This window comes from Cryptomeria japonica, chromosome 3, assembly GCF_030272615.1.
Source record: "Cryptomeria japonica chromosome 3, Sugi_1.0, whole genome shotgun sequence".
NCBI lineage: Eukaryota > Viridiplantae > Streptophyta > Pinopsida > Cupressales > Cupressaceae > Cryptomeria > Cryptomeria japonica.
Genome location: NC_081407.1, coordinates 691,268,113 through 691,279,114, shown reverse-complemented (window position 1 = coordinate 691,279,114; position 11,002 = coordinate 691,268,113). Strand labels below are relative to the sequence as shown.

The 11,002-nt window shown below is 33.9% G+C and overlaps 1 protein-coding gene across 1 annotated transcript; it reads left to right on the top strand.

The window, feature by feature from the left end:
• The first annotated feature begins 4,727 nt into the window (after positions 1 to 4,727).
• LOC131034366 (LOB domain-containing protein 25) lies at positions 4,728 to 9,995 on the top strand. Its single transcript, XM_057965834.2, has 3 exons — positions 4,728 to 4,897; positions 9,071 to 9,247; positions 9,366 to 9,995. The coding sequence occupies exons 2-3, from the start codon at positions 9,071 to 9,073 to the stop codon at positions 9,732 to 9,734; spliced, it is 546 nt and encodes a 181-aa protein (XP_057821817.1). The 5' UTR covers positions 4,728 to 4,897; the 3' UTR covers positions 9,735 to 9,995.
• Positions 9,996 to 11,002: the final 1,007 nt, after the last annotated feature.

Here is an 11,002-nt window from a genome sequence, read left to right as displayed (position 1 = left end):
TCATGGCCTTAGCTGCTCCAATTATAGCCCTATTTTTCCATTCAACAACCCCATTCTATTGAGGGTTGTACGAAATTGTCAACTCTTTCTTGATACCGTCCTGAGCACAAATATCTTTGAAGGCATTCGAGGTATACTTGCCTCCATTTTCAGATCTCGGTATCTTGATCTTCCTCCCTATCTGGTTCTCCACAAGAGCCTTAAACTCTTTGAACCTACTGAAGACTTCATCTTTAGTCTTCATAAAATCTATCCATGTCTTCCTAGAGAAATCATCAATGAAGGTAACATAATACTCATACCCTTTTAAGGATGCTGTTGACATGGGCCCACATACGTCTGAGTGTATGAGATCCAAAATCCCTTTAGATCTATTGTCACTGCTTGGAAAATTGGTCTTGGCATATTTCCCAAGAGCACAACCCTTGCACACCTCATGCTTTTCAACCTTCATCTATAACAAACCCATCACTATTTCCAGAGCACATTAAGTGCTCCATGGTGAAGATGAGCCATTCTCCAAGCCCTCTACAACTGCTCACCAATGCATGTGTTGGTTCAACTGCAACCTAAACAAGCTGCCATGCCTAAATCCAATCACTTTTTCTACCTTGGAGTTCTTAGGACGGATATAGACTTTGCCCTCTTCAAAGGTCACAATGTAACCCTTGTCCTCCAAAGTAGAAACAAATATTAAATTCTTTGTCATGCCAGGGAAATACAACATGTCCTCCACCAATAGAGGTTTACCAGACTCCCTCTGAAACTTGAGTGTGCCTACACTAGTTTCTTAGTACTTTCCATTGTCTCCAAGATCAATACATAAATCCATTTTTTTCTCCTCCAATTTGGTGAAATATTCTTTGACTCCCGTCATGTGGCAAAAATCCCCACTATCAATATACCATACACTTTTTCCAATTGAACTTGAGAGACATGCAATGAGTGAAAAATCATTCTCAAACCGTGTTGCAAACTCATCCACCTCTGTTGTAGCCGCAACTTGCTTCTTCTGCTTGCCCTTGTTTTTCTTATTCGGGCATTGACTAGCGTACTGATCCATCTGATGGCAATAAATTTTTTTTATCTTACTCAGATATTTCGTCTTCCCATCCTTGGAAGAAGACCCTTCAGTTTTCCCTTTATTGAATTTTTGTTTGCCCTTGCTTGCAAGAGTAAGATTTTCTTCATCTTCAATCTTCTTTGTCTGACCCGCTCGATGAGAATTTTCACGAATCTCCTCCTGGACAAAATTTTCCCAAAGCCTTGCCCAATCAGGTAGGCGATCTCTTCCGACAACACATTTGACAAACACTTCCCACTGCTTCATTAAGCCATTTAGGGCTATTCGCACGAGCTCATCTTCAACAATCGTCTCTCCAACAACATCCAACTCATCCCTGACTTGTGTCAATCTGGACAAGTAAGAGGTCACACTCTCGCCCTTGGACATCTTGGTGTTATGAAAATTGTCCTTGAGCATCATCTTACGTCTGATAATCGCTCTGATAAATTTTTGTGAGTGTATCCCATATTTCCTAGGTGGTGTCTTTCCCAGATAGATGAGTAATCAAATGATCTTTTACCCCATCAAAGACAATCCTTTGAGCCTTGGCCTCCTTTATTTCATGTGAATCTAGGACAATAGGATCATTTACTAGTGGAGTCACTTCTATACTAGCACAGGTCCACAAGCTATTCTCCTTGAGAACGGATGTAATTTGAACCTTCCACTGTAAGAAGTTAGATGCACCCTCAAGCCTGTCCTCATATCGAACACTCGATGCCATTGCGAAATAAAATCCTTGAAGAAATTGAAAGATGAAACCTAAAGAAAACTGTGAAACAAAACTTGGCTTTGTATTCAGAGTTTATAGCTTTGATACTTTGTTAATTTCTATAACTCAACAACAGATCAATTGTTCAACAAATATCACATAAAATAAATTATCTGATTTGTAACAATTAATGCACTAAGTTAATTAACAACAATGAATAGAGGAAGCAAATTCACATGAAACCAATCACACAAACACATATAACACCGATATACCCAAGAAACCCCAATGTGGGAAAAAAAATGCAAATGTTGAATCTTCTATTCAGCTTCTAGAGAAAACTTTCCTTTCGATTACAATCCTAGTTGCTACATCAATTTTACATATATAGCCTTCTTGATGAAAACATCAACTATACGAGAGAAGTGAAACTTTCCTCATGCAACACATCCTAAGAGACACTTTCCTTGCATGATGCAAACTAGAACTTTCCTTACATGAAGCAAGAAAAAGGAAACTTGTCTCACATAACTAAAACTATCCACACATAAAACTACTCTTGGTGTAAACCTCACAATTCTAGGAAATATTCTATTTTCAAAATAGAAAACATTCTCCTACTGAACATTCAACACAAGGTGCACTTAAGAAACTTCCACAACCACACCTTCCGAACTATAGAAACTTAACACTACAACATGGAGGAAGATGGCCACATCCATTTGATTGCAAAATTTACTTAGATCAAACTGACCCAATTCTTTATTTGTCATTTTTTTCTCCCTTACCTTCTTCAGCCCAACTTCTCACTGAAATGATGCCTCTTCCTTCTGAAATATGTGTTTCCACTTGATCTAGTTGAACTCTATTAGAACTGAATAACAAAAACAATCCACACCAATCCATTGTACCCAAATGACTCCCTGTCTTGTAACCCAATCGATTCGTCTCTCTCTCTCTCTCTCTCTCTCTCTCTCATGTCTATGTATTTCCTCCTTTGCCCTCTTTCTTCTCCCTTCCCATTTCCTTTCAATTGTTTCATACCATTTTCACCAATGCCAACAACCTTTCCATAACCGAATCTTAATAGAAGAGAAGAACTGACAATGAGGAGTGTGAAATTCCCCTCCAATAAGCACGCTGAGAAGATTCTCGACACTCAGCAAACCAAACTTGTGGGACAAAGAACACAAAAATGAACAACCAAAACAAGAAAAGTAAAACATGGACCGATGCTCCTATATCACCATCTTAGTTGCATGACCACTCTTACCATACCCATGCCATTCTTATTAACTTTAGTTGTCTCCCTTTTGCCTCCTTCCACATTTTGATAGTCCTTTCAAATGACTTTATTTTTATTTATTTAAGGCCCCATCAGATGAGTTTGATGTGGGGATGTGACAAGTGATTATATATGGTCAAGTCTATGAGCTTAAATATATGAAACATTATGTCTTATAGATTTAGATACAATTTTATATATTAATATTCAATTTATGTTATCTCACATTATTACATAATGTTATGTCTTAGAGATTCTATATGATCCTATATATTTATTTATAAGATTCATATCAAATTCATCATTTATAGATTACTTCGTTACATACTATTTCTTAGAAATTTTATAAGATCATATATTTATATATTAAATCTACCATTTATAGATTACATTGTTACATCATATATCTTGTATATCAATATTGACATTCAATTTATATGTCCACATTCTAAATTACAAATAGATAAATGTCCAAGTATCAATAAAGAAATATATAAATAAATATTTATTTACATTAATAAATTATATATAAATGTAAATATCCATATATCAATAAACATATTCAAATCAAAATCAAAATAAATACATCATATATAAGTCCAACTCTAAAACACATAGATAAACACATATCACTCAACATATCACCTAAATATCATATTTTGATCATGAAAAATGGAGGGGTAGAAAGACAAAATATGCATTTCGAATTTTTTGATCATATGATTTTTCAACTTTTTATGAGTGTTTGGTCATTCTTTCGGAACTCCCTCACCTTCTCTAAATAAACTGTACAAGATAATTATAAAAGTATCTAGAAACACAGTAGCCTAGTTCCAAGAAGGATTTGGGTTTTCTTAATTTTTTTAATATAAAACAATCAGAATTATTTCCTTGTAAATTGTAATAGAGCAGAACTCATACTCTTATCACATGTGAATATTGGAATTTGGGACCTCATGTTTTGGTGGACATGCAAGATGTGTGGAAGCTCTTATATAGAGAAAAACAGTGCAAGAAACTTTCACAAGCAAGAAAATTTTTATGTGAATGTGGGTGATGAAAATCAGGCTGGTTGATCATCTGAGCTGGACAGGAATTCTTTTTATTAATAATTCAGGTTGATAAAATTCACATGATACAGTTATGAATTGTGGAAATCCGATAAAATTAAAATCCTTTTTTACTATTCTACAGATAAAGGACTAATATGAAAACTCCAATTATCAATACAATACATGAATTCTTTTTATTAATAATCCAGATTGATAAAATCCACATGATACAGTTATGAATTGTAGAAATCCCATAAAATTAAAATCCTCTTTTAACTATCCTACAGATAAAAGACTAATATGAAAACTCCAATTACCAAATGAATCCATACCCTGATTAGCAAATGAATCAGTTCTCCAATTAATCAAATGAATCAGTACTCCAATTAATCAAATGAATATACCCCCAATTAGCAAATGAATCCGTACTCAAATTAGGAAATGAATGAGTACCCCTAATTACCAATGAATCAGCAATCCAATTACCAAATATATCGGTAATCCAGTTACCAAATATATCGGTAATCCAATTACCAAAATAGAAACTGCAATTACCCAGGTTAGATGAATTTCTTAAACAGAAAATTTGGTTTACTGCATCCAATTTTCCACTTTTTAACTGTTTCCACATTCAATAAATTGTGTTACTAGTACTTTGAATTCCTGTCTTATTTTCAATATTATTAGATTTCTATAGCTCAGGCCTCAAATCCCAGAAGAGTTGAGTTTTCTCAGCAACTTTCTACCCCTCTGCACTTGCTTTAGATTTAGAGGATCACCAGGTAAGTTTTCCATAGCTTTCAGTATATTAATTTTCCTTTTTTCTGTTTTTTTAACCTTCATGTTTGGGATCAGCATGTTTACAGGGTTTAATGAACTATTATTTGCTGTTAAATTAAGTATTTGGTTTAGATGATTTTATGATTTTATTGTAGTAGCATTTTTCTGTTCTACTCTCTACAAAGAATAGTTATTATGGAAATAAAATCTATCCATATGTATGGATACACAACTAATTAAATGAATTGCTGTCTCTGTTACCAAAATTTTGCCCTTACCCATATAGACAATTGCAGTAATTCTTTACCACACCTGGGAAAGTTTTCTCTTGTAATTCCATTCCAAGTTTCCAACTGATATACAAACCAGAACCATTATGAAAATGAAAACTATATCTAAATGCTGCAAAATGGATTGTACACAACAGGAAATAAGATTCTCATTGCTATTTATCTTTGCAAACTGACAAGGATTCCAAATAGCATAGTAAAAAGGCATTGAGTCCTCTTGAAACGCCAAACTACAATATCCAAATCGACAATAATAGCTGCAGTAGGAATCTCATTAATTTACTCTTAAGTCGATAGGTTACAACAGGAAATAAATCTCCAAAATCTGCATATCTACTGCAATTTTTTTTTAAAAAGGGTCAAATTGTAAGGTCTAAAGCGCTAGATCAAGCATGTATAGTGACTATCATTTACTGCAATCTGAAGCAAGAGCTGATATAATGTTCTAAAAGTTCCTGTTATATTATGAATTTATTTTTCTTTTGTAAATATTTTTAGGAGTTACTTTGAAAGTGTCAAAACTATTATATATAGATCTAATGGAATTACTGCTGCCACAAACTTTCTGCAGCACTTCAAGTACCATCTGGGTAGTTTTTTGCCTCATCCTTGTAGCACTCCCTGAGTATAAATCACCTGTGAAACAAGTGCTAAGATATTCGTTCAACATCCCATCTAATCTTAAAGTATTCTTTAAAGAATTTTAAACTATGCTCTTCTTCATGAAAATGAAATCATTGACTACTTCGATATTATAATCTTTTTTCGCTGGGTGAGGAGGGATATTTAACCTAGCTCACACAGGAGGGACTTCTTTCCCTGTATGAATGTATAGTATTAATATGAATCGTTCAGACCCATGAAAACAGCAGCCTAGTAAGGGCGGAGAGGGTGACAATTTGCAAGCACACTAACACAAGAGGGGTCTAGAATACAATCTGAAGTACTAAGTTATTTGACATGAATGCCAGCAATACCGATGTTGAAGTTCAAATCTTGAAGTTCAAATCTGTGAGCATATTGTATCAACCAGAGTAATAGTCAAACAGAAATTTGAACCTTGATTGCCTCAATAACAATGCCACCAGAATTGTGACTTGTCAATCGGCTCCATCTTCTTCCTTCACAACGCCAATTCATGAGAAATAGATGTAGACACCCTTTTCGGAAGATAGATCGGGTGGGGAGGTGGTGTAATCCTGGTCCTGTTGGCATTGGTGGCATTGGTAGAGATAGCTCGGGGACTGTTCTGTTTCTCTTTTCTATTTATAAAGGTTGTTATACTAACAATTTGATGGATGCTCTTGTCATTTTATTTGCTGTGGAGCGTGCTTGTGCTCTTGGATGGAGCAAGCTCATTTGTGAATCTGATTCTCAGGTGGTGGTGAATTTGTTGACCAGATTCTTCATTTGAGTGATTCTTTGATTTCTGTTTCTTTCAAGCATATCTATTGGGAGTGGAATGGTGTTGCCGATTGCTTGGTCAAATGAGCCTATGAGCACATGCATAATTGGTATATCATGGATAAGGGTCAATTACCCTTGGATTTGTCTCATCAGTTGGATCACTTAATGGATCTTGACAGGGCTGTTTGATGCCTTGCTTTGTTATTCTTTTGCTTTGAATAAATTTTAACCCCTCCTTTATTTCAAACAATACCACCACTTAGCCATCACATGATAAGATGAACCCTACAATTATTGTCTCCATACTTTTTCATATTTTTTCTTCCTTAAGAAACATTCTGATATCTACTAATGTTAAATTTAAAGTCAACTCAAAGGACAAGATATCCCGATCCAGAATTGGTAGATTTGGCAAGACTAAAAATTGAGCATTATAACTTTCGATCTGGGCACTGAAAAAGATCATTGTTTGGGTAAAATATGCATCTGATAATTTTTCATGTACTAAACCTAGTTACAGGAGGTTTATACGTATAATATGATGTGTGTCTATATGAAAGTGCCCATATTACATCTTTTACAATTGATTTAATTGTAAAGTGCATATATCTATAGTATTATTTTCTTTAAAAACACAATCTTATTGTTCTTTATAATTATTTATAATTTTAATAATAATTTCATTTAATTTTAATTTCATATTTAGAAGCATTCAAATCTTTACCTTAAAAAAAACCCTCTCTCTTTCATTCCCCGCCCAAATTGTTCTCCCTGTATCTATCAGGCTTTCCCTATAGCAAGATGCTTGTATCCATGATTTTATTCATAACAGTTACTTCACCTTTTAGAAACAGCAGCCCCATTCTTCCTATACCAAATATCCTTCTGGCTTTAACATTACTAAACAACAAATGCTTAAATCTGGGACCTTTGAATACTGTTTTATTTGATTTACCATAAGCACTACTATCATAACTTTCAAATATTGGTGACATTGTTTTAATTCGTAAATGGCTATTTAGTATTTAGTCTTTAGGATGTTCTAATGTATAAATCACCCTTACACACTATAACTTATGAATTGATACATTTTAAAGATTAGATAACTATTTCCCTCTAACATTGAACTATCTGAAATAAGAGAAAATGCACTATGATTTTCACCTTTACCCATCATAACATTCCACAGGGACCCAATTATTACAAATAGGTTCCCTCTTTGCTACAGTGCTATATAATTAGTGCTAATAAACCTTAATAATGGCCATTCCTGTCCGACCTTCCCTATCTTTGAACAACCGATCTTTCACAACCGTTCGTTTCGATCCCCTTCCTTCAGCTTTTTCATGGCGATCGGCATCTATACGTAACATGCATGCCTACTTGCCGCCCCGTGAACTCATCTGAATGAAATGAAGCAGATCGGTTGTTAGAGCTGAGAAAGGAGGAAGAAGAAGACAAGCATACCTGGCAAGTACGCATGTGTAGTATAGAAGAACCGAGAAAGCCGGGGGTACTACCGGTATATTTTTTTTCTCTAACCCCGTCAATGCTAGCGAGTGATGGCGTGTGTGGGGGTCATATTGGTTCAAACTGATTCTGAGTTGCTGCCCCCTTGCTTTCTATGGCACTTTATAAGGATCTGTGATGTGAGATAAAACTATTAATAAAATTTCAAGTACAGATATGTCTAAATTGGTATTATAATATGATATATCATATCTGGGAATTTTCTATAGCGGAAATTCGTTTCATATAAAATATTAAGAATTGAATTTAGAACCTTTTCATATGGAGTTTTAAGAATTGGATTTAGAATCTTTTATTTGTTGTTGGAATGTTCTATCAACTGAACTACTGGCCCCTCTATAGCCAATCTATCATTGATCCATGTGTGGCTTTTTTAAACACCCTCTTAAGCCACATTGTAGGGCTTGGGGTTCCTAACCTGCTTTGATACCCCATGTTAAGCTGCAGCTCATAAGGACTTGTTAGGACTCAGACTTATGATCTTCCATTTACTGCTGGAGTGCTCTACCAACTGAACTACTAACCCCTCTTTGACCAGCCCATCGTTGATCTAGATATGATTTATTTTCAACATTTACATCATCACAAAATCATGTCTGTGTTCAATAAATACCATTGTTACTCTGGGAAGAAAAAAGACAGATTACTAGAAACTGTGTTGTGGCAGCAGGTTTCCTCTATTTTGATGTAAAACGTTTGACAAAATCTCTATACCATATTAAAGGCAAGTCTTCTTCCACAAAATATACCAATTATGCATACTCACTTGTGTAAACTACACGTATCTTCTCCATAGTTAGTTTAATTTACTAGATCCAATCAAGGTAAGCTTTCCCATATACAAAATTTCCTTTAATTTGTTTGTTGGGTATGTCTATATTTTCATCTGGTTGTAGGCTAGATCTACCTTAAAACCCACATGAAATTTATGTTGTTTAACCAATGCAGATGGATGACACAATAAGAGAGCTACAGACTGGATCTTCATGTGCAGCTTGCAGGATCAGAAAAAGAAAATGTGCAGAGAAATGTCCGCTTGCTCCCTACTTCCCACCAAACAATCCTGATAGCTTTTTAACAACAATGAAAGTATTCACAGCAAGCAAGATTGCCAAGACCATTAAGGTTGACAAGTTGCCACTGCTTTTATTCTTTAAAGAATGACTCTGCAGTCTGCACTGTAAATCAAAGGAGAAAAAACAACAATTGCAACATGCATATCTAACATGGTATTTTGCTGTAGGATACTCGACCAGAGCAACGATCAGATGCTGTGAATAGCATGATATATGAAGCAAGTGTTCGAAAACATGATCCTGTCAATGGATGTGCTGGTCTGATAAGTGATTTGGAGATGCATTGTTTGGAGCTGACATACCAATTGGCAGAAGCAAAAGAAGAGTTGAATGCCTTGCAAATGGCCTTTCAACACTCTTCCATTACTCCTCCTCCTCCTAAAGTAGAAGTAACAGGAACTATAATGGATTTGATATGCAGGACACCAGAAGAGTTTGATATCCAAATGGATGACATAATAATGGGGGAAGATATTGCATATCAGTCCCCAAACTGGGAGGAACTACCTCCTTTTGATCTTGAAGAAATTCAGTAAATGACATCTCTGAGCAGTGATATTTGTCTTTGGATTTTAATATGTTTGTAATTTGGATTGGAAATCGTTTGGTTTTCAGATTTCTTTCTTCCATGACTCCAAATTAGTGTAAACATCTAACATCTTTCAATGAAACACATGGCTGTAGAAGTAAAGAGAGGGAAGTAGTTTCATGTCTTATAAAATAATTATTTTGATAGGCATAATTTTACAATGACATCATTATTTTTATCAAGACCATAAGACTGTTGTTTTTTGAAATGGCACTTTAGACTATTTTTAAATGATTAATTTTTAAAAAAAAAAAATTGTTAATTGTTTATAAGGTAGATTTTAATTTTATTTTTATGAGATTTGCTGTGTGACTAATCTCTATCTTGATTTTTTAAGAAAAAAGAGCAAATGGTTATGCTAGATAAAGATTATCTTTAGTTTTATTTTAAAAATTTGATATCTATGAAGCCATTTTACATAGATTTTTAAAAATATAAGTATGCTTGTAATGAAATCTTTATCATTATTTACTTGTATTTGAGTACCATTGTTTTTAGTAAATTGTGTTTTTGTTTATACAAAGAGGGAAGGAAATTACAGACTTTTAATTAATTATGTTGAGAGGTGATGGTAATCATTATTTATTTTTTTGATGGAAGTCGAGACCTTGCTTGCATGGCAGCCTAGCGAGGGCAGGAGGCCCACAAACACAACAGCCCAAGGAGGGTCTTGAGAGAGTTGTTTTTGCCACCATAGGGCATGAGCCTATAGACTTAACATATATTTGAAAAAAAATAAAACTATTAAATAAAATAGTTCTAAATTTATATTGATCCGCATTTTTTATAAAGATGTATATAAGTTATATATATTAATTGAATAGATAAGTATGTTAAGTTTTGGTAGATTACTCTTTTTCAAGTGAAAACTAATAATTTATTAGCTTAAAATTTCACTAGTTATTTTTTTTTTATAAAGTTGAGTGAAGTAGGTTCCTTTTTTAAATTAATTTAAAAGATAAAAAAAATATTTTAGGACTTTTCAAGACTAAACAAAGCCAACAAATCCATCAACAAAGAAGAAAAACTTTTTATAGTAAGGGTACTATAGATGTATAAAAATGACCATATTCCTAAATGAATATTTTATGTTCATTTCTATGTTTAATTAAATCCAATTTAATTAAATTATCCGCTTTCCTCTATTTAATTAAGTAAATTACTCAATTAAATTCACTATACCATTTAATAGGATAATTCATTTTATTCAATTAA

Bases quoted from the DNA above. Each gene is read 5' to 3' on its own strand.
- LOC131034366 (XM_057965834.2), top strand. From the start codon at position 9,071: ATGGATGACACAATAAGAGAGCTACAGACTGGATCTTCATGTGCAGCT. The intron at 9,248-9,365 runs GTTGACAAGTTG...ATTTTGCTGTAG, and splicing joins AGATTGCCAAGACCATTAAG to GATACTCGACCAGAGCAACG.